Below are 25,092 nucleotides of genomic sequence, written 5' to 3' on the forward strand. Positions count from 1 at the left end.
TTATTTTTATTTTTTTACAATGCAAATATTAATTTTATTTTTTTAAACTTTACAAAATTGTATTAGTTATGCCAAATATCATAATGAATCCGCCACAGGTATACATGTGTCCCCCATCCTGAACCCTCCTCCCTCCTCCCTCCCCATACCATCCCTCTGGGTCGTCCCAGTGCACTAGCCCCAAGCATCCAGTATCGTGCATCGAACCTGGACTGGCAACTCTTACATACATGATATTTTACATGTTTCAATGCCATTCTCCCACATCTTCCCACCCTCTCCCTCTCCCACAGAGTCCATTAGACTGTTCTATACATCAGTGTCTCTTTTGCTGTTTCGTACACAGGGTTATTGTTACCATCTTTCTAAATTCCATATATATGCGTTAGTATACTGTATTGGTGTTTTTCTTTCTGGCTTACTTCACTCTGTATAATAGGGCTCCAGTTTCATCCACCTCATTAGAACTGATTCAAATGTATTCTTTTTAATGGCTGAGTAATATTCCATTGTGTATATGTACCACAGCTTTCTTATCCATTCATCTGCTGATGGACATCTAGGTTGCTTCCATGTCCTGGCTATTATAAACTGTGCTGTGATGAACATTGGGGTACACGTGTCTCTTTCCCTTCTGGTTTCCTCAGTGTGTATGCCCAGCAGTAGGATTGCTGGATCATAAGGCAGTTCTATTTCCAGTTTTTTAAGGAATCTCCACACTGTTCTCCATAGTGGCTGTACTAGTTGGCATTCCCACCAACACTGTAAGAGGGTTCTCTTTTCTCCACACCCTCTCCAGCATTTATTGCTTGTAGACTTTTGGATCTCAGCCATTCTGACTGGTGTGAAATGGTACCTCATAGTGGTTTTGATTTGCATTTCTCTGATAATGAGTGATGTTGAGCATCTTTTCACGTGTTTGTTAGCCATCTGTATGTCTTCTTTGGAGAAATGTCTATTTAGTTCTTTGGCCCATTTTTTGATTGGGTCATTTATTGTTCTGGAGTTGAGCTGTAGGAGTTGCTTGTATATTCTCGAGATTAGTTGTTTGTCAGTTGCTTCATTTGCTATTATTTTCTCCCATTCTGAAGGCTGCCTTTTCACCTTGCTAATAGTTTCCTTTGATGTGCAGAAGCTTTTAAGGTTAATTAGGTCCCATTTGTTTATTTTTGCTTATATTTCCAATATTCTGGGAGGTGGGTCGTAGAGGATCCTGCTGTGATGTATGTCAGAGAGTGTTTTGCCTATGTTCTCCTCTAGGAGATTTATAGTTTCTGGTCTTACGTTGAGATCTTTAATCCATTTTGAGTTTATTTTTGTGTATGGTGTTAGAAAGTGTTCTAGTTTCATTCTTTTACAAGTGGTTGACCAGATTTCCCAGCACCACTTGTTAAAGAGATTGTCTTTAATCCATTGTATATTCTTGCCTCCTTTGTCAAAGATAAGGTGTCCATATGTGCGTGGATTTATCTCTGGGCTTTCTATTTTGTTCCATTGATCTATATTTCTGTCTTTGTGCCAGTACCATACTTTCTTGATAACTGTGGCTTTGTAGTAGAGCCTGAAGTCAGGTAGGTTGATTCATGCAGTTCCATTCTTCTTTCTCAAGATCGTTTTGGCTATTTGAGGTTTTTTGTGTTTCCATACAAATTGTGAAATTATTTGTTCTAGCTCTGTGAAGAATACTGTTGGTAGCTTGATAGGGATTGCATTGAATCTATAAATTGCTTTGGGTAGTATACTTATTTTCACTATATTGATTCTTCCAATCCATGAACATGGTATATTTCTCCATCTATTAGTGTCCTCTTTGATTTCTTTCACCAGTGTTTTATAGTTTTCTATATATAGGTCTTTAGTTTCTTTAGGTAGATATATTCCTAAGTATTTTATTCTTTCCGTTGCAATGGTGAATGGAATTGTTTCCTTAATTTCTCTTTCTGTTTTCTCATTATTAGTGTATAGGAATGCAAGGGATTTCTGGGTGTTGATTTTATATCCTGCAACTTTACTATAGTCATTGATTAGTTCTAGTAATTTTCTGGTGGAGTCTTTAGGGTTTTCTATGTAGAGGATCATGTCATCTGCAAACAGTGCGAGTTTTACTTCTTCTTTTCCAATTTGGATTCCTTTTATTTCTTTTTCTGCTCTGATTGCTGTGGCCAAAACTTCCAAAACTATGTTGAATAGTAGTGGTGAAAGTGGGCACCCTTGTCTTGTTCCTGACTTTAGAGGAAATGCTTTCAATTTTTCACCATTGAGGATAATGTTTGCTGTGGGTTTGTCATATATAGCTTTTATTATGTTGAGGTATGTTCCTTCTATTCCTGCTTTCTGGAGAGTTTTTATCATAAATGGATGTTGAATTTTGTCAAAGGCTTTCTCTGCATCTATTGAGATAATCATATGGTTTTTATTTTTCAATTTGTTAATGTGGTGTATTACATTGATTTGTGGATATTGAAGAATCCTTGCATCCCTGGGATAAAGCCCACCTGGTCATGGTGTATGATCTTTTTAATGTGTTGTTGGATTCTGATTGCTAGAATTTTGTTAAGGATTTTTGCATCTATGTTCATCAATGATATTGGCCTGTAGTTTTCTTTTTTTGTGGCATCTTTGCCAGGTTTTGGTATTAGGGTGATGGTGGCCTCATAGAATGAGTTTGGAAGTTTACCTTACTCTGCAATTTTCTGGAAGAGTTTGAGCAGGATAGGTATTAGCTCTTCTCTAAATTTTTGGTAGAATTCAGCTGTGAAGCCATCTGGACCTGGGCTTTTGTTTGCTGGAAGATTTTTGATTACAGTTTCAATTTCCGTGCTTGTGATGGGTCTGTTAAGATTTTCTATTTCTTCCTGGTTCAGTTTTGGAAAGTTGTACTTTTCTAAGAATTTGTCCATTTCTTCCACGTTGTCCATTTTATTGGCATATAATTGTTGATAGTACTCTCTTATGATCCTTTGTATTTCTGTGTTGTCTGTTGTGATCTCTCCATTTTCATTTCTAATTTTATTGATTTGATTTTTCTCCCTTTGTTTCTTGATGAGTCTGGCTAATGGTTTGTCAATTTTATTTATCCTTTCAAAGAACCAGCTTTTGGCTTTGTTGATTTTTGCTATGGTCTCTTTTGTTTCTTTTGCATTTATTTCTGCTCTAATTTTTAAGATTTCTTTCCTTCTACTAACCCTGGGGTTCTTCATTTCTTCCTTTTCTAGTTGCTTTAGCTGTAGAGTTAGGTTATTTATTTGACTTTTTTCTTGTTTCTTGAGGTGTGCCTGTATTGCTATGAACTTTCCCCTTAGGACTGCTTTTATAGTGTCCTACAGGTTTTGGGTTGTTGTGTTTTCATTTTCATTCGTTTCTATGAAAAATTTGATTTCTTTTTTGATTTCTTCTGTGATTTTTTGGTTATTCATCAGCGTGTTGTTCAGCCTCCATATGTTGGAATTTTTAATAGTTTTTCTCCTGTAATTGAGATCTAATCTTACTGCATTGTGGCCAGAAAAGATGCTTGGAATGATTTCTATTTTTTTGAATTTACCAAGGCTAGCTTTATGTCCCAGGATGTGATCTGTCCTGGAGAAGGTTCCATGTGCCCTTGAGAAAAAGGTGAAATTCATTGTTTTGGGATGAAATGTCCTATAGATATCAATTAGGTCTAACTGGTCTATTGTATCATTTAAAGTTTGTGTTTCCTTGTTAATTTTCTGTTTAGTTGATCTATCCATAGGTGTGAGTGGGGTATTAAAGTCTCCCACTATTATTGTGTTATTGTTAATTTCTCCTTTCATACTTGTTAGCATTTGTCTTACATACTGCGGTGCTCCCGTGTTGGGTGCATATATATTTATAATTATTTTATCTTTTTCTTGGATTGATCCTTTGATCATTATGTAGTGACCTTCTTTGTCTCTTTTCACAGCCTTTGTTTTAAAGTCTATTTTATCTGATATGAGTATTGCTACTCCTGCTTTCTTTTGGTCCCTATTTGCATGGAAAATCTTTTTCCAGCCCTTCACTTTCAGTCTGTATGTGTCCCCTGTTTTGAGGTGGGTCTCTTGTAGACAACATATGTAGGGGTCTTGTTTTTGTATCCATTCAGCCAGTCTTTGTCTTTTGGATGGGGCATTCAACCCATTTATATTTAAGGTAATTACTGATAAGTATGATCCCATTGCCATTTATTTTATCGTTTTGGGTTCGAATTTATACACCATTTTTGTGTTTCCTATCTAGAGAATATCCTTTAGTATTTGTTGGAGAGCTGGTTTGGTGGTGCACAATTCTCTCAGCTTTTGCTTGTCTGAAAAGCTTTTGATTTCTCCTTCATACTTGAATGAGATCCTTGCTGGGTACAATAATCTGGGCTGTAGGTTATTTTCTTTCATCATTTTAAGTATGTCTTGCCATTCCCTCCTGGCTTGAAGAGTTTCTATTGAAAGATCAGCTGTTATCCTTATGGGAATTCCCTTGTGTATTATTTGTTTTTTTTCCCTTGCTGCTTTTAATATTTGTTCTTTGTGTTTGATCTTTGTTAATTTGATTAATATGTGTCTTGGGGTGTTTTGCCTTGGGTTTATCCTGTTTGGGACTCTCTGGGTTTCTTGGACTTGGGTGATTATTTCCTTCCCCATTTTAGGGAAGTTTTCAACTATTATCTCCTCAAGTATTTTCTCATGGTCTTTCTTTTTGTCTTCTTCTTCTGGGACCCCTATGATTCGAATGTTGTAGCATTTAATATTGTCCTGGAGGTCTCTGAGATTGTCCTCATTTCTTTTAATTCGTTTTTCTTTTTTCCTCTCTGATTCATTTATTTCTACCATTCTATCTTCTAATTCACTAATCCTATCTTCTGCCTCTGTTATTCTACTATTTGTTGCCTCCAGAGTGTTTTTAATTTCATTTATTGCATTATTCATTATATATTCACTCTCTTTTATTTCTTCTAGGTCCTTGTTAAACCTTTCTTGCATCTTCTCAATCCTTGTTTCCAGGCTATTTATCTGTGATTCCATTTTGATTTCAAGATTTTGGATCAATTTCACTATCATTATTCGGAATTCTTTATCAGGTAGATTCCCTATCTCTTCCTCTTTGGTTTGGTTTGGTGGGCATTTATCCTGTTCCTTTATCTGCTGGGTATTCCTCTGTCTCTTCATCTTGTTTAAATTGCTGATTTTGGGGTGTCCTTTCTGTATTCTGGCAGTTTGTGGAGTTCTCTTTATTGTGGCGTTTCCTCACTGTGTGGGGGTTTGTACAGGTGGCTTGTCAAGGTTTCCTGGTTAGGGAAGCTTGTGTCGGTGTTCTGGTGAGTGGGGCTGTATTTCTTCTCTCTGGAGTGCAATGAAGTGTCCAGTAATGAGTTATGAGATGTCTATGGCTTTGGGGTGACTTTGGGCAGCCTGTATCTTGAAGCTCAGGGCTGTGTTCCTTTATTGCTGGAGAATTTGCTTGGTATGTCTTGCCCTGGAACTTGTTGGCCCTTGTGTGGTGCTTGGTTTCAGTGTAGGTATGGAGGCGTTTGATGAGCTCCTGTCAATTAATGTTCCTTGGAGTCAGGAGTTCCCTGGAGTCAGGGTTTGGACTTAAGCCTCCTGCTTCCAGTTATCGGTCTTATTTTTACAGTAGTTTCAAAACTTCTCCTTCTATACAGCACCATTGATAAAACATCTACATTAAAGATGAAAAGTTTCTCTACCGTGAGGGTCACTCAGAGAGGTTCACAGCATTACACGTAAAAGAGAAGATGGAGGAGGGAGTTAGAGGTGACCCAAATGAGATGAAGTGGAATCAATAGTGGAGAGAGTGGGCTAGCCAGTAATCACTTCCTTATGTGCACTCCACAACTGGATTGCTCAGAGATGTTCACGGAGTTATACAGAGAAGAGGAGGAGGAGGATGGAGACAGAGGTGGCCAGAAGGATAAAAGGGGGGAATGAAAAGGAGGGAGACAGATCCAGCCAGTAATCAGTTCCCTGAGTGTTCTCCACTGTCTGGAACACACAGAAATTCACAGAGTTGGGTAGAGTAGAGAGGGGTTAGGGAGGAGACACAGGCTACCTGGTGGAGAAAAAGAAGAGTTCAAAGGGAGAGAGAGCAGTCAAGCCAGTGATCTCGCTCCCTAGTGAAAAATGGGTACTGAAGATTGGGTTCTTAAAGGTACAAAATTGTTAACAAATACATAAAAGCAAAAATTAACAATCTAGAGTAGAGTTTGGAATTTCAAAAATACGATGTTAAATAAAAGAAAAAGTAAAAGAAAGAGAGAAAAAACGAACAAACAAAAACAAGCAAGGTCATGAAAATTATAAAGAAAATATAGGTACAAATTTGATAACTAATACCAAAAAGCAAAAGTTAAAAATCTAGCATAGAGTTTTGAATTTCAAAAATGCAATGTTAAAAAAAAGAAGAAAAATAAAGAGAGAAAACAAACAAACAAAAACAAACAATGTCGCAAAAATTATAAAGAAAATACAGGTACAAAATTGATATCAAATACCAAAAAGTATAAATTAAAAATCTAGAGGAGTTTGGAATTTTAAATATACAATGTTATATAAAAGAAGAAGAGAAAGAAACAGAGAAAAAAAAAAGTCACAGAAATTATAAAAAAAACTATAGGTACAAAATTGATAACATATACCAAAAAGCTAAAATTAAAAATCCAGAGTAGAGTTTGGAATTTCAAAAATACAATGTTAAAGAAAAGAAGAAAAAAAAAAAAAACAAGGTCAAAAAATTATAAAAAATATGTATATGAAGTTTGCTGAAGAAGGAAAAAAAATAGGGTTTTTTTTTTTTTTGCAATGTAATAGGTTATAAAAGTGTAAATTAAAGGAACAATAGAGGACTTAAAATTTTTTTTTAAAAATTAAAAAAAAAAGGAACAATGATCGTAAAAATAGTAAACATATATCTAGGACTTTCTCTGGTTTTGTTGTGAGTATTGTAGGTTCAGTTCATTTTTGACTAGTTCCTTGCTCCAACTTATATTTCTCAAGATCTATAGGCCCCTTCCTATGTAGTCCATAGTAACCACAGGGTTTTAATCTATTGCCTGTAGTTTCCAAGGCGTTTCCCTCTGTTATAGCTCCTTCTGTTTGCTGGTCTCTTCAGTGTCTGGTTTCCGCCCTGACACAAAGGGGACGGTGGAGGACACTTTTTTTTTTTTTTTTAGGCTTACTTGTTCAGTCGCGCTGTGGGGAGGGAGGAAGGGAGGGATGCTGCAAACAAATAACACTGGCGTGCGTTCGCAGTGCCTCAGCCACACTGGGTCTGGCCCCCACTCACAGCGCGTGTAGCCTCCCTGCCCACACTGCTCGGGCTCTAGGTTGTTCCGCCGGGAATCATCCGAGGCCGGCCCTGGGCTGCCTGCACTTCCCAGGTCCAAGCCGCTCGGGTTCTGGCACTCCGGTAGTCCTCAGAGGCACAGACTCTCGGTTGGGCCTGCATTTTGTGCCCTTCCCAGATCCAAGCAGCTCAGATGATGAGGTGTTTGGCGCACGCGATTGCTGCGATTTATCGCCTCCCCGCCACTCGGTTATCTGAGTGTAAAACCGGCGCACCTTCTCAGGCAGATGTTAACCGTCCAGACCCCCAAGGAGTTTTAGTTAGCAAAGAAGCCAGCTTACAGTTTTATAGATAATGTCTCTCTGGGGCTGCGATTGCCCCCTTCCGGCTCTGGCTGCCTGTCACCGGAGGGGGAACATCTGCAGCCAGCTATCTCTGTTCCGTCCTTTGTTCCGTGTGCAGACCTGGCGGTGTCTTAGGTTAGGGCTGGCTTTTCTCGTGGTAGATATCCCACAGTCTGGTTTGCTAGCCCAAATTATTTTGCTCAGATAGCACTCAGGGTATTTAGGCCAGGTTCTTACTCTAAGCGATGCAGCCCGCGCCACACCTCCCTGCCCAGCCCCCGCTTGCTAATGGCGTGTGCAGGCGTCTGCGCTGCTTCTCCGCTGGGGGAGTTACCGTAGGGCTCGCAATCTGCGAGTTTTAATTGTTTGTTTATTTTTTTCTCCCTGTTATGTTGCCCTCTGTGCTTCCAAAGCTCGGCACAGATTCGGCAGTGAGAAGGTTTCCTGGTGTTTGGAAACTTCTCTCTTTTTAAGACTCCCTTCCCGGGACGGAACTCCGTCCCTCCCTCTTTTGCCTCTTTTTTTGTCTTTTATGTTTTTTCCTACCTCCTTTAGAAGACTTGGGTTGCTTTTCTGGGTGCCTGTTGTCCTCTGCTGGCCTTCAGAAGTTGTTTTGTGGAATTTACTCTACGTTTAAATGCTCTTTTGATGAATTTGTGGGGGTACTCCTCCGCCATCTTGGCTCCTCCCGAAAATGATAATTTTAAATTCATTGTAAACTTTTGTAGTTCAGCTAAAGCTGTGCTGTAGGGGAAGTTTATAGCATTAAATGAATAAATTAGAGAAGAAAAGTCTTAAACTACTAATCTAAACTCCTACATCAAGAAGCTGGAAAGAAGAACAGCATTGTAAACTCAAAGCAAGTAGAAGGAAAGAAATACAGAAGTATAAAACAAAATAAAAACAAAAAGAGGAAATCAATGAAACAAAAAATCATTCAAAATGAATAAATCAATAAAACTGACAAACATCTAGAAAGACTAACAAAGAATAAAAACACAAATTACTAATATCAAGAATATCACTAAAAATCCTGAAAACATCAATAGGATGAAGACGGAACTGTTAAAACCTCTACGCACATAAATTTGACAATTTAGGTGAAATATATTCACTCCTAAAACCATCTTAACAAATAAGAATAGAATGGGAGGAATCACTACACCTTGAATATTTATTATGTAGTGTTGCTGATCAAAATTGTTTGGTGATTGTGGAACGATAGAACAGAGGATGGAAAAAAATGTCCATATAAGTATGGCCAACTTATTTTTGACAAAATTGCCAAAGCAATTCAGTGGAATATAGTATGGTCTTTCCAACAAGTATTGCTGTAGCAGCTAGATCTCTATGGCCCAGAAAAAAAAAAAAAACAAGAAGAACAAAAATTTGAACTAAAACTCATAGTTTATTAACTAATTACTTCAAAGTGAATCATATATTTAAGTAAAAAATGTAAAACTGTAAAACTTAAAGAATAAAGCATGGGAGAAAGTATTTGGGACATAGAGCTTGTTGAAGAGCTTCATGGCATAAAAAGCATGATTTATGAAATTTTAAAAAATTGATAAATTAGAATCTATCAAAATATAAAACAAATTTTCTCTGTGAAAGACTCTATTATGAAGATAAAAATACAAATTCCAGACATGAAAAAATATGTACAAACCACATATCTGAATTAAAAAAAAAAACCTAGCCAGAATATATAAATAAATCTGAAAACTGAATTTGCAAGGCAGGAATAGAGACAGCAGATGTAGAGAAAAGACATATGGGCACAGGAGGGGTGAAGCGGAAGGGGGACAATTGGGAGAGTAACATTGACTATACTTGTTGTTGTTGTTTAGCCACTAAGTCATGTCTGACTCTCTTGTGACCTGGTGGACTGTACACTGCCAGGCTCCTCTGTCCATGGGATTTCCTAGTCAAGAATACTTGAGCGAGTTGGCATGTGCTTCTCCAGGGGATCTTCCCGTCCCAGGGATTGAACGAACCCATGTCTCCTACATTGGCAGATTCTTTACCTTTGAGCCGCCACGGAAGCCCATATATACAATATCATGTGTAAAATAGATAGCTAGTGGGAAGCTGCTCTATAGCACAGAGAGCTCAGCTCAGTGCTCTGTGATGACCCCGAGGAGTGGGATCAGAGGAAGGGAGGAATGCTTAAGAGACAGAGGATATTTGTATACATATAGCTGATTCAGCTGTTCTACAGCAGAAACTAACACAAAATTGTAAAGCAATTGTACTAATTTTAAAAAAATGAAAAACAGGAAAAACAATCCAGTTTTTTTTTTTTTTTTAATGGGCAAAAGGAATGAAGCGACCTTTTTACTGAAGACAACATATATAGATGATAAATAAGCACATGAAGAACTCTACATGTTCAACATCACTAAGCATTAGGGAAATGAATATTAAGACCTCAGTGAGATATCACTACACACTTATCAGAAGAGCTAAATATATATATATATATATATATATATATATATATATATATATATTTATTTAATGACAGCACCAAATCCCGACAGAATGCAGAGAAGTTGGATCTCTCATACATACTGATGAGAATGCAAAGTAGTACAGCTACTTTGAAAAATACTTTGAAAGTTTAATATATATATATATATGTATATATGTATGTGTGCATGTTTGCATGTATGTGTGTATGTATAATCAAATTCTCTGTGATGAAGCAGTTGCTCTCTTGGGCTTTAATCCCAAGAAATGAAATAATGTGTTCACAGAAAAATATCTGTATATTATTGTTCATAGCAACTTTATTTCTAATAGCCAAAGAGTGGAAACAACTACAATGTTCTATATTACTTGAAAATTTAAACAAAATGTATATGTGAATACCATAGACTACTACTACAGTACCTGAATTGTGAAATTCCAGATGTTCAAGCTGGATTTAGAAAAGGCAGAGTAACCAGAGATCAAGTTTCCAATATCCACTGGATCATCAAAAAAGCAAGAGTTCCAGAAAAACATCTACTTCTGCTTTATTGACTACACCAAAGCCTTTGACTGTGTGGATAATAACAAACTGTGGAAAATTCTTCAAGAGATGGGAATACCAGACCACCTGATCTGCCTCCTGAGAAATCTGTATGCAGGTCAGGAAGCAACAGTTAGAACTGGACATGGAACAACAGACTGGTTCAAATTGGGAAAGGAGTATGTCAAGGCTGTATATTGTCACACTGCTTATTTAACTTACATGCAGAGTACATCATGCAAAATGATGGGCTGGATGAAGCACAAGCTGGAATCAAGATTGCCAGGAGAAATATCAATAACCTCTGATATGCTGATGATACCACCCTTATGGCAGAAAGCAAAGAAAAACTAAAGAGCCTCTTGACAAAAGTGAAAGAGGAGAGTGAAGAAGTTGGCCTAAAACTCAACATTCAGAAAACTAAGATCATGGCATCCGTCCCATCACTTCATGGCTAATGGGGAAACAATGGAAACAGTGACAGACTATATATTTTGGGGCTCCAATATCACTGCAGATGGTGACTGTAATCATGAAATTAAAAGACACTTGCTCCTTGGAAGAAAAGCTATGACCAACCTAGACTGCATATTAAAAAGCAGACACATTACTTTGCCAACAAAGGTCCATATAGTCAAAGCTATGATTTTTCCAGTAGTCATGTATGGATGTGAGAGTTGGACTATAAAGAAAGCTGAGCACCGAAAAATTGATGCTTTTGAATTGTGTTGTTGGAGAAGACTCTTAAGAGTCCCTAGGATTGCAAGGGAATCCAACCTGTTCATCCTAAAGGAAATCAGTGCTGAATATTCATTGGAAGGACTGATGCTGAAACTGAAACTCCAATACTTTGGCCACCTGATGCAAAGAACTGACTCATTTGAAAAGACCCTGATGCTGGAAAAGATTGAAGGCAGGAGGAGAAGGGGATGACAGAGGATGAAATGGTTGGATGGTATCACCTACTCAATGGACATGAGTTTCAGCAAGCTCTGGGAGCTGGTGATAGACAGGGAAACCTGGTGTGCTGCAGTCCATGGGGTCACAAAGAGTCAGACACGACTGAGTGGCCATTTCCTTCTCCAGGAGATCTTCCCCACCCAGGGATCGAACTTGGATCTCCCGCATTGTAGACAGACACTTTACTGTCTCAGCCACCAGCGAAGTCTTAACTGAACTGAATTACTCAGCAATTTAAAAAGTAATTAACTATTGATTAATATAAATTGAATGGATCTAGGGCATTATGCTGAGTGGGGAAAAAGACCAACCTCATATAGTTACATAATCTATGATTAAATTGCATGTGGAAATAATAAAATTTTAGAGTTGAAAACCAATTTAATGGTTATAATTGGTTAGTAAATTTGTGGAGAGTGTGTGGTTGTGCCTACCAAAGCATAGTGAGTAGATTTTCGTGATGATGGAGATTTTGTATCCAGATTGCAGTGATAATTACACAAATTCACACACATGATGAAATAGATTAGAACTATATATACACCTTTTACTACCTTGTACCAGTGTTCATTTCTTGGTTTTGAAACTGTACTATATTTAAGAAGTAACTTTTGGGGAAACTAGGTAATGGGTGGAGGGAACTTCTCTGAATTATCCTTGTAACTTCTTGTGAATTTATAATCATTTCAGTGCTAATGGTATATAATCCTTTTTCTATATTGCCAAATTCTGTTGGCTAAATTTTGTTGAGAATTAATGCTTCTGTATTCATGGGCCATATAGATCTATGGTGGTGCTGGTTTAATTGCCAAGTCACGTGCGACTCTTGGAATCCCATGGACTGTAACCTGCCACCTCCTCTGTCCATTCTCCAAGTGAGAATACTGGAGTGGGTTGCCATTTCCTTCTCCAGAGGATCTTCCCGACTTAGGAATCAAACCTGGGTCTCCTGCCTTGCAGGCGTATTCTTTATGGACTGAGCTATGAGGGACGCCCTATACCTGTTTTTTTTTTTTTTTTTCCCCCTGTTTTTTTCTAGTTTTGAATGTCAGGGTAATACTGGCCTAATAAAGTCAGTTGGGAAATAATCCTTCCTCTTCTATTTTTTTTGAAGAGAGTCTTTAAATCAGTGTTAATTCTTTAAATGTTTGGTAGATTTCTCCAATAAAATCGTCCAGGCCTGGAGATTACTTTTCCTAAAGCTTTTAAATTATATGTTTGATTTTTTATTGTCCACAGGACTGTTTAATAGTTGTCTGTTTCATCTTGGTCAAGTTTGTATAGCTACTGGTTTTCAAAGAATTGTTCCATTTCTTTTAAATTGTGGAATTTATGAACATAAACCTATTGTTAGTTTTCTCTAAGTATCCTTTTAATGACACTGAGGTCTGTAGTGATATCTCCTGTTCCATTCCTACGATTGATGATCTATGTTTTTTCTCATGTTTGTCACTATTGCCAACATTTATAGATTTGTTTCTTTTTTTTTTTTTTTCAAAGAATCATCTTTTAGTTGCTTGATTATCTCTGTGGTTTTCAGTGTCATTTATTTGATCCTTATGTTTATTATTCCTTTCTTTTTTGTGTTTTTTTAATTTGTGTAACTCTTTAGAAGCCAGAAGTTAGAAGAGAGGTGGCTATGGCAATAAAGGGGTAGCATGAGAGTTTCTTGTGATGGAACTGTTTTGTATCTTAAAACTGCAGTGATGGTCACACAAAGGGCACATGTGATAAAATATCCTTGAACAATCTGCATGGCAAGAAGGAAGGAAGCAGGGAGGAAGGGATGTGCATGCAAAATTATTGAAATCTAAATAAAATGGTCTTACTGTCAATTTCCTGTTTGTGATATTGTACTGTAGGTCCCCAGTTGTTATCACTTGGGGAAAGTTTGTGAAGTGTCGGCAGATATGATTTCCTAAAACTTCATGTCAAACTACAGTCATTTAAATAGAAAGTTACAAAATAATGTAGGTGAATTAGAGATGGTCTCAGTCCTCAAAAGGTGAGATAATTTATCGCTAGTAGCTCTACACTTGTAGAAGGCAATGGCACCCCACTCCAGTACTCTTGCCTGGAAAATCCCATTGACAGAGGAGCCTGGTGGGCTGCAGTCCATGGGGTTGCTAGGAGTCGGACATGACTGAGCGACTTCACTTTCACTTTTCACTTTCATGCATTGGAGAAGGAAATGGCAACCCACTCCAGTGTTCTTGCCTGGAGGATCCCAGGGACGGGGGAGCCTGGTGGGCTGCCATCTATGGGGTCGCACAGAGTCGGACACAACTGAAGCGACTTAGCAGCAGCAGCAGCTCTACACTAGTGTAAATTCTAAAGACACTCTACAGACTGAAGAAAAATCATTCTGGATAGAAATAAACAGACCTGATATAATGAATTAACTCCAATAATGGTAAAAAAAAAAAATTTGGGTAAATATAAAAGATAATTGTAGCAATAAAGTAGCAATAAAATAAAATAGCAATAAAAACAGTGAATGGTGTAATATCAACTATATGTGGACATTCAGTAATTAACAGTAGCAAAAAAAGTAGAATACAGAAATAAATAAGAAATAGGACAAAGAAAAATACCAGGTTGATAGACTGCATATTAAACATTGATTAAAATTAAAAAATTGTCATACTGACTGAGGAAAAATAGCCAGAACAGCCAGTTCAGAAGAAAACCACTTTAATTATAATGACACAGATAGGTTGCAAGATACATACTAAATGTGAACTAAAAGAATATTGATAAGGTGATATTAGTATCAGACAAGGGAGACTTCCAACCATGAAGTATTATGAGAAATAAGGCACACTTTACAATAATAAAATGAGTCAAGTCAGCATGAATGTATAGGCATATAGAACTTGGAGGTAACTTCAAAAAGAATGAAGCAAAACAGACAACTATGGAGAATCTGAGATATAAACAATCATGCTGGATATTTAGATTTCTGTCTTTAAGTAATTGATACAACATGTCAATAAAGAGGTAGGCATACTGTAGCTCCTATGAGTATGGGAGTAGTGGTATATGGGGGAAGTGTGGGTAATAAACTGGATAAGTAAAAATTCAATCTGATCTTCCCTACCAGACAATCAGCGCTCCTGGTCATCAATGCTACTTAAAGTTTTGAAAATTGTATAGAATACTATGTATATTTAACTAGATTTGTATATTGTCAGGAAAAATAAACTGTAAAAAACAAACAAGCAAACGAACAAACATGTATCTTGCCTGCAAAGGCTTCTTTAGTTGTCTTCTCACATTGGTCACTCACTCTTCAATCTGTTCTACTTGTATTCTACCTTTACTGCTCCTCTGAAGTTGTTCACATTCAGCTCACCATGCTAGTTGTGTTCCTAAACCCAGAACTTAGTCTTCTTCTAATTGCATCTCTTAAGCCTATTTGATCCAGTTGACAATTTCTTCTTTTATTCAACTCTCTATTTCTTTCACTTTAAGAATGCCATGCTCCATGTGTTTTTACTTATTTTTTCCTCTTTTCCTCTGGACATTCCTTCTCAATCTCTTGGTAAGTCTTTCTTTCTCATCCAATCATTAATTGGTAGAGTACCTCAGAGTGCCATCTTAGGCTCTTGTCTCTTTTCTTGGCTTGCTCCATATCCAGGTTTTGTTCAAATGGATGTCTTCACTTACTATCAAATGATGGCATATCTAAAATGTTTGTTTTCTGAAATTTCGGCTCTAATATCTGTGTCCTCCTTTGTTTTTGCTAGAATGTCTTCCAAGTTTATCAAACTCAGTAGAAACACAAATTAAGTCATTGTCATTTTCCAACCTGGCTTTTCCGGGAAATACTGCCACCATTCTTTTAATTGCTCAAGTTGAAAATGTGAAAGTAAATGTTTACTCCTTTATATTCCTGAACCTTCAGTTTCCAATCATTATCTTCTATCAGTTCTCCCTTTTACATATCTTTAGGCATCACCGACTCTATGGACATGAGTTTGGGTGAACTCCGGGAGTTGGTGATGGACACAGAGGCCTGGCGTGCTGCGATTCATGGGGTCGCTAAGAGTCAGACATGACTGGGCAACTGAACTGAACTGAACTGACTGAGAAGCTTATTGCTTTTTCCTCTCTTTTTTGCAAGCAGATGTAGTCATCTTCCCTGATGTACTGAAATTTCCTCCTAACAAGCCTTCATACTTCTAGAGTTACCCCCCACCCCATTTTAATCCCAGATGTTCTGATTTATATATTTGACATACAGTTTTACCATGTAACTCAATTAATACCTTTCAGTGACTTCCCCATGTTCCTGACATAAACTCCAGGACTTTTAACATGGCTGATAATGAGGCCCACATGATCTAAACCCTGCCTATCTTGACACCCTCATCCTGTTCATTGTGTTTTACTCTCCCTATCATTCACTCCAATTATCATGTGTTTTTTTTTCCAGTTTTTGAATGGATTCCTGCCTTATTCCCTTTTGCCTATAGTACTTTGTATCTTTATTCCAACTACCGCATATCCTTTAGTTACATATTTAGTATTTTTTAAGAGCAGTCCTTCAATCATATGCCTCTAAAATATTCTGTTTATGCTTATACTCATCACATTCCTTTTTGAATCACACATTTGATTGTGTTCAATATCTGTTTTCCACAAAACCACAAGCTTTGTGAAGGCAATACTATTCCAAACACCCAGACAGTGTCAGGCATAAAGTAAGTGCTTAAGAAAAGTTTGAATGAATGATTGAAATCAATAATTTGATGTCAGGTGGTAATATAAGTGTTATTTTTAAAAAGTGAAACAGAGTTAAGGAAATACAGAAGGATTAAAGTAAGTGTTACTTCAGACAGAAAAGTCCAGAAAGGGCTTTCTGTGGAGGTGACAGTTGGACAGAGATCTGGATGAAGAGGAGTGAGCCTTGTTATATCTGTGGAAGGACGCTCCTGGTAGGAAGAATCAGCTAATGACAACATCCCAGATGGGAATGATCTCGGAATGTTTGCAGGGAAGTAAAACCACTGTGATTAGAGAAAATTAATTCAAGGTATATGAAGTACCATGAGAGAAGAGAAGAGAAAGTCAGTTTTGTTCAGGTATAATAAGAGCTTTTGTTCTAAAGGTGACAAGAAGCAATGGGAGAGATGAGACTGTGATACGATCTGCTGCTGGGTGGTGCGTGTGTGTGTACGTATGTATGTTTTCAACATCCTGACGTATTTTGGCTTATCTAGACTGGGGAGGAGAACAGTGTTAGATTCAGATTCTGAAGATAAGGTTTCTGCTTTTCCTTGATCCACTGTAACTTCACTGAGGTAATGATTTTTAAAAGTTCAGTGATCTGGCTAACTTTTCTACCATGTCAGTACTTTTAATAGAAAATGTTCTGGGGATGTGTTTGATGGTATTCAGTCTATTGTCACATAGATTCAATTGACTTCTCTTCAGCCGTCTTCCCCTCAAAATACTCATTGAGTTTGACATGATATCCTTTGCTATGAAATGAGGATAACTTAAAAAATCAGATAAAGAATCTGCCTGAGATCCAGGAGACCCGGGTTTGATCCCTGGGTTGGGAAGATCCTCTGGAGAAGGGAACGGCTGCCCACTCCAGAATTCTTACCTGGAGAATTCCATGGACCGAGGAGCCTGACGGGCTACAGTTGCAAAGGGTCAAGCACTACTGAGCGACTAACACTTCACTTATAAAATCAAGTTCTTTAATCTTTAATCATTATTTCACAAAGGAAATATCTCCCAAGGTTCTCTGCAACATGGAATTACATGGCAACAAGCTAATATTGATTAATACCTTTGATTTTATGCAGCTGTTAATTGTGTACCAGACTAATTATTTGTTTTACTGGTTTATATGCTCACAATAAATTAAAAAATTTGTGCATGTTGAATAAGACAGAATTGCTCTCTGTTACTCAGATTATTCAATCATAACATAACAGCAGATGGTGGGGAAAAAGTTACCTTCTTAGGATTATCAGGATTATTACATGTAGTTGATAGTTATTTAGAACATGCATTCTTTATTATGTTTTGTAGGTTAAAGTTTAAGGAAGTGATACTATGTTACTTCATATTTTTAATTAAATTGGAATGATCTCAAGTCTGATAAAAAAGAGGTTTTTAATAGTTATTGTGGTATATTAATATTTAATTAAATGTGCATATTTAAAATGTACAACTTAATATGTTGTTTTTTTATCAGTCTGTCTATATATCTATCTCCATGAAACCATCACCACAATCAGATAATGGTCATGTACATCACCTCACAAGCTTATTCATGACTTTTTATAGCACTTCTTCCCTGTCCCTCACCTTTAGTCTCCCTGTGCAACCACTAAAATGTTTATTGTCACTACAGATTGATTTGCACTTTCTAGAGTTTTGTGTCAACGAAATCACACAGCACATACTCTTTTTGTTTGATTTCTTTCAATTAGTATGCTTCTTTTGCACTTCATTCATGGTGGTGCATATATCAATAGACCTATCCTTTCCATGGCAAAGTTGTATTCTGCTGTATAGACATACCATAGTTTGTTTATCCATTCACAGAATGGTGAATATGGAGGTTGTTTCCACTTGGGGCTATTACAAATATAGCTGCTATGAATATTCATGTATAGTTATTTTCTTAAGTGGTCATATACTTTTCATTTTCTCTGAGTGGTAAAGGTGGCTCTTAAAGTGTGTATATATTTACCTTTTTTAGCAAGTTGCCAAATTGGTTTTCAAAATGGTTTTTACCATTTTACATTTTCCATTGCTAGTGAATGAGAAGCCCAGTTCCTGTGCTAAGAAACTTTGTAAATCCTTTGTATATATTTCACAGTTTATTTGTCATAATAGCTTTATATCTGGTGTTTCCATTAATAATACATAACAGTCATTAAAAGTTTTAAAATGTGAGGCCTTCTACTAAGTGTTTCACAGTCATTCTGATTTAATCTTCCCAGCAAGAATACAAAAGACCAATTATTATTCCTATTTCATGGAAGAGTAAATTGAAGATAACTTGCCCTATAATACATCAACACTAAATCATGCATATGTGATTTGAACCCAGGTTGTCAGATATTGGAGATAATGATATAAACCAATATGCTGTATTCTCCTATCCTCTAGGCCAGGGGTTCTGGCATGGACCCCTTTGACACCTGGGAAAGCATGAAGCCCTAACATCTTTTATGTATATACATTTAGAATCTTATTTTTATTGAAGTATAGTTTATGTAAAATGTGCTAATTTCTGCTGTACAGCAGAGTGGTTCAGTTATATACACACACAAAAATGTGTGTATATTCTATTTCATATTCTTTGTCATTATGGTTTCCTGTGCTATACAAGGGACCTTGTTGACCCATCCTATATATAGTAGTTTGCTTCTGCTAATCCCAAATTCCCAATCCATCTCTCCCCCACACCCCTCCCCCTTGGCCACCATAAGTCTGTTCTCTATGTCTCACAGTCTGTTTCTGTTTCATAGATAGGTTAATTTGCATCATATTTTAGATTCCACATATAAGTGATATCATACAGTATTTGTCATTATCTTTCTGATTACTCCACTTAGTATGATAATCCCCAGGTTCATCCATGTTGCTGGAAATGGCATTATCTCACTCTTTTTTATGACTGAGTAGTATTCCATTGTGTAGATATGTGTGTATGTATATGTGTGTGTGTAACACCACACCACACATCTTCTTTATCCATTCACCTGTCTATGGACATTTAGGTTATTTCCATGCCTTGGCTATTGTGAATAGTGCTTCTATGAACATAGGGGCACATGTGTATTTTCAAATTATATTTTTGTCTGGATATATGCCCAGGAGTGGAATTGCTGGATCATATTAAAGCCTTAACATCTTAAACACTTGATAGTTTAGTGTATCTAAATTATATTTAAATACACAAGCTATTTAGGAGTGTAACAGAAATCAGTTGTACTGATATCAAGTTTTTAAATATTTTAAAAGTTGTGGTATAATAATATACATACTTCCTATTAACACATTAAGTAACACAATAGAGTGGTGGAATTAATGATTACCATAATTTCAAAGTAATGAATGTAAAAGAATACTGGGGGATATATGCAGCATCTATTGCAGTGATGTGGAAATTCTGTGACTTTTATTTCAGAAAAAAGCACATATGCTGCTTATGCCACTGTGGTTTGTAGCATACACACACAAATGAAAACAATGCTAGAGGCTGATGAAAATATAGATGTAATACATCTCTCATCCAAGTTAATAGATGTTTGAATTCTATCTGTGGATCCTCAGACCTCTTGCCCTCACCCATGAACTCGATGAAAATAAGATTCATATCTGTTTTCACTGTCACCATGTGACCTGTGCATTCTCCAGTGCGTTGTGCAAAGCAAGTTCTGCTGTATGAGTGGAGAATGGCATCATATTTTCCAGATACTGCATTAGCGTTAGGATTTAGCAATGGACAAAAACCAACATAATCTCCAGTCTCAAGAACAAATATTCTATCAGGAAATGCAAAGTTAAATAAAGTTGTGTGACCTAGGCCAAGTTATTTAACTTTTCAGAGCCTCACTCAGTTTCCTCGTGGATAAAATGCATGTAATAATAATCGCCCTCGTAGGTTCCATATGAGGAATGAAGAAGTATTAATATGGTAGTAAAAGATAGATATACACAGATATATATGTTGCATATGTGAGAACAGCACCCACCCCCTTCTGCTATATAAGTATTTGCCATTATTATGATGAAGACAAAGGAAGTACAAGGTACTATGAAACTGCATAGCAGGGGAATATAATTTTATCTAGGGGAAGAAAAATGCCAACAGCAAATTATGTTTCAAGCTGATACTTGAATATTGGATAGAAGGTAAGGAATCAAAAGTGAGAGATGGCTTATGGAAAGGTGAAATAGAAAATGCAATTATCTCAGAGACAGTAAGAGGCACAGTCTTATAAAGGGTCAGAAAGAAGTTCATTGTGGCTGGAACAGAGTGTGAAGGGAAGAAGGAGAGCCAAGAGTAGAAGCTGGAGACATACACACACCTAAGATAGCTGAGCACAAAAGTCTGTTTTTGTTTTGTTTTGTTTTGTTTTTGTAAATTAAGAGTAATTTGATAAACTACCATTTTCAAAACTGCTACATGGGATGATATTAGAGGAACGGAACTTTGTTGGGTTCCAATGGACTCAGTTTCTCTTTGAGATTTTTTTACCCCTGGCATTTATAAATTGAGCATAACAAACTCTAAATTATTTATTATATATGTCTTAATATATAAGGATTATTTGTGTTTGTTACATTAAAATTAAAATGGAAGTAGTATAGCTAAATGTATACACACACACTTAGGGAAACAGTATTTCAGAACAGTGACATTGGCATAGCTCACACATGATGAATGAGTTATTGCTTATATTTCATAATAGAAACCCAACAAGCTATTTACATTTCATAGGGGTGGGGGATACACCCTTACTAAACTGAATTTTGAATAGTGGTTGAAAGGAAACGTAAGATTTTATCACTTCTCCCTTTTAAAGAATTTTTCTTATGAAAACATTACAATTTATCTGTTTCATCATTTCAGATTATAAATATTAACCCCACAAGAGAGAGATGTACTTAGAGATTTTGGATGAAATTAATACTGTAGAGATAATGGCACTGGTAATTTTTTTAAAAAATATATTGATTCACAAGTGGTATTTTGAAAAATAGAAAATGCATTTTTTCTAAAATGATATTTATGTGGTAAATAAGTTGCTTGAGAGAATCAGCTAATCTCTTACTTGTAAAGAAAGCACTTCTCTTAAGTCAAAATTTCAAGTACAAAGTCCACTCTTAGGAGAAATACACAGAATACCAGACTTTAAATTTCTCCAACGTGCAAAATAAATATTTTCTTGAAAAAAAAATCCCTCTTCTTGGAAAAATTTCCATAGAATTACAAGAGACAATTTCCATTTGAGAGAGTGCATGCTATGTGTTATATTAAAGCAGAGATGTGGAACTGAGCACACAACATCACTATTTCAAAAGTACAAGCAGAAGAGAGAGTTTTTTATCCTTTAAAGGCTGTGAAGAGAAGTGAGAATTAGCCAAAATTTCTGTGTGAATAATATGATGTGTGACAAAGGAACTCTACTCTTGGTATAGTTAGGAAAATAATTTAATCCAGAGGCTTTGCATCCATAGTGAGGATCGAGTAGATACTGAAAGAGATTTGCAGATCCCCTGCTTTTTAGGCAGGAAGAACGCTCGTTAAATGCAGAACGCTGCTCTGGCTCGTGTGTTTGCTCCGAGGTGTAGGTTTTGTTCGACTGACGTATCAGATAGTCAGAGTGGTTACCACACCGACGTTGTAGCAGCTGCATAATAAATGACTGAGAGAATCATGTTAGGCATGCCCACCTAACCTAACTTGAATCATGCGAAAGGGGAGCTGTTGGAATTCAAATAGACTTTCTGGTTCCCAGCAGTCGGCAGTAATAGAATGCTTTCAGGAAGATGACAGAATCAGGAGAAAGATGCTGTTTTGCACTATCTTGATTTGTTACAGCAGCCAACTTATTGGCATGATGGAGTGACAGGAAAAACAGCTGGCATGGAAGGTAGGATTATTAAAGCTATTACATCATTATGAATACAATTAGAAGCTGACCATGACAAAGCATATGTTTGAACAAGCAGCTGTTAGTAGCTGGGGTTTGTTGCCGAGCTCTTCAAACTCTGCAAACAGTGTTGCTTTTACCGAATGGATTTTAAAATTTCCTTGTGCTGCGTTAGATTTTGGGGGGGATGTGCTTGACTCCAACCTCGGGGAAACACTTCTGGGATAGAAATCAGTGTTAGAAGATGTTAGAATAAAGTATTTTTCAAGAGTCTAGGTCTCTCCAGGTAGATGATGACGAGGTGGTGGGGTGGGGGGGATCTTTGGGGAAATCTACCCCAGCTCAGTTACATGCTATTTAGTTACAAGGACTGATTGATTTATTGGCATATTTAGACATTGAGAAAAATGAGAATGTATAGAATGTTTGGATAGGTTGAAAATTGTTACACTTGGCTTCTGTTTTATAAGGAGTTTGGCTGTCAGTCTTTTCTCCTCATTCATTTCTAGCTTTTGACATTTATTCAGTCATTCTGCATTATATGAAGAAAATACATCAATATCTCCTGCAGGGTTTTTCAACAACTCTAGCATCTGTTTCAGCTATTGAACTGTATTCACGTTTTGCCAAGTTGATGTCGACCCAGCTGGTCTATCATTTCTCGCTTGATTACTGCTCTTAATTTCTCTGTATCAGCTTGTTTCGGATAGGGCTTTGAAAGCTGCTAATGAAAAATGACAGAAAATGATAAATTCTTGACTATTGGAGCACTTATTTATTTAATAACTTTGGAACCTTAATGAGTTTTGTCTTACATTCTTTCTTGCCTGCGTACAATTTTTAGAAGCCTTTTGCTGTTTTGCAATATTTCTTTCCCCTACAGTCAGTGGATTATACTTACAAGTACTTTTAAACCAATGGAGCGTGAGCCTGGGCTGTATTAGGCTCCAAAAATAAAGTTTTGAGGAAAAGAGGGACAATTTTAGCTTTTGGTAGAAACTCTCCATCGTTTCCATATTCTGTCTTCATACGCTGTCTTGGGGATCTGTCAGTGACTATATATTGGACCAAACATATTGAAATAATTTTTATCACCACTAGGGTAACAAGAAAATAAAACATTTAAAGCTGTTTATAAGAAGTAATTGCTTAAAACAGATGTCAAATAATACAGAAATTTATTTCCCTAAGTATGAAAAGCGTGATTGTTAACTATCTATATGATAGAGAATCTTTGATCTCTCTGCCCAGTTTCCCCTGTAACCTGACTAGCTAAATGATTGATCCAAGTTAATAGACTCTCATGTATGAACACCTAATATGACTTTTCAGTGTACACAGTATTGCTCATACATTTGCTATACCTTTTCTGTAGTAATTATAATATCTCAGTCAATCTGGTCAAGGAACACTACTGGCTGTTATGTAACTTCTCCCCCTGAACGTTAGTCCATGTTTTTCAATTACGTATTCCTCTTAGAAAGAGTGACTTAAAAACAACATGTATTTAAATATCCGTGAACAATTAGGAGCTGATGAGCTAATTATACTACTTGGATTCATCCAAATTAATTACTAACTTACGTTTTGAAAAATAGAGATTTGGAAAAGTACTTTTTAACCTTGAAGCATACATGTCTGTGGTTGAATATGTAATTCATAATTCATATGTATAGCAGGAAAGAAAATAGTTTCCTAGATGTATGGTTTTAGCTGGAAATATTTTTTAAATTAATGTGGTTCAGGCAATCTCATTATTTCCTGTTAATACTTTTGAGTACTCTATGTGTTTGGCACGGTCTGTTACAGTACTTGTTTGATCTTTGAGAACTCAGACTAACAAAATTTGGCATCACAGTGATAGAGGGTTATCTGTTGGTTGGTTGACAAAAATCAGCTGTATCTAAACTCTTGTTTAGAACTCGGTTCTCTTCTGTCCATCGTATTACTCAACTTTTGATAACCATGTTTAGTGACAGTTCAAGTCTGGAAAAACTCTTTTACATTACATCTTTAGTGGGACTCTCCTTTTGTGAATTGTCTTTTGTGAGAAGAATGTGAGCTTCCTGTTAGCTTCACCCTCCTGTTACCATAGTTACTTTTAAAAGAAGGTTTTTCTTTCAATGAAGATAGTGTAATTTAAATCAGCCACAGGACTCCCCAGACCTTGTTTGTTTGTCGTTCAGGCAGCTTCGTTTGTGATTAGGAAGTGCTCTGTATTTGATTCCACTGATGAATGAAGAGGACAGACACTAGGTGGCACCAGCTGTTGATTATTAATGAAATCTTAGAGGCTTTGGGCCGCACACCTGAAGAGCAGGCATCTCTTTATTTTTGAACATATTTATGAGAGTTGGAAATTATTGCTGATCTTGCTGACTCTGGAACAAGATTGGCATGGACATTGATAACATATGAAGTCTCCAAATCTCAGTTGCTTACTTCTGTATTTCCTGAAGTGATTTAGGGGGAATAAAAGAAAAATAAATGCATAAAAATCAAAATAGTATGTGAAAGAGAGGTGAGACAAATGAAATGCACTATGAATATTTAAATATTTTTAAAGTATGAAATTTATGCATAAATCTCTGTGCGTGTTCCCCAATCTTCTACAAACCTGGATTTTTTAAAAGACATTTATATTACAAAAGCAAAGATAGCAACTATTTGTTTCTTTTAGGTAAAAAATCTTATTGGGCAACATTATTTTTTAATCAAAATTGTTCCTTTGTTATCCTTTAATGATAATGTTCTCTAGTGAAAATACCTACTTATGATGGAGTGGCCTGCCTTCAGATGTACTGCTCCTCGTCTAGAAAGATGAGCAGTGGGAGACACTATCAGT

General features: G+C 36.6%; 1 protein-coding gene across 1 annotated transcript in view; it reads left to right on the forward strand.

Annotated features, from left to right (window-relative positions):
* Window positions 1-21,862: 21,862 nt before the first annotated feature.
* DMD (dystrophin) overlaps window positions 21,863-25,092 on the forward strand; it is a 2,389,494-nt gene continuing 2,386,264 nt past the window's right edge. Inside the window, exon 1 of the mRNA XM_055564496.1 lies at window positions 21,863-22,247. Coding sequence (XP_055420471.1) covers window positions 22,241-22,247 — 7 coding nt within the window. The 5' untranslated portion in view covers window positions 21,863-22,240. The remainder of the gene's footprint in view (window positions 22,248-25,092) is intronic.

This window comes from Bubalus kerabau, chromosome X (assembly GCF_029407905.1).
Source record: "Bubalus kerabau isolate K-KA32 ecotype Philippines breed swamp buffalo chromosome X, PCC_UOA_SB_1v2, whole genome shotgun sequence".
Lineage (NCBI taxonomy): Eukaryota > Metazoa > Chordata > Mammalia > Artiodactyla > Bovidae > Bubalus > Bubalus kerabau.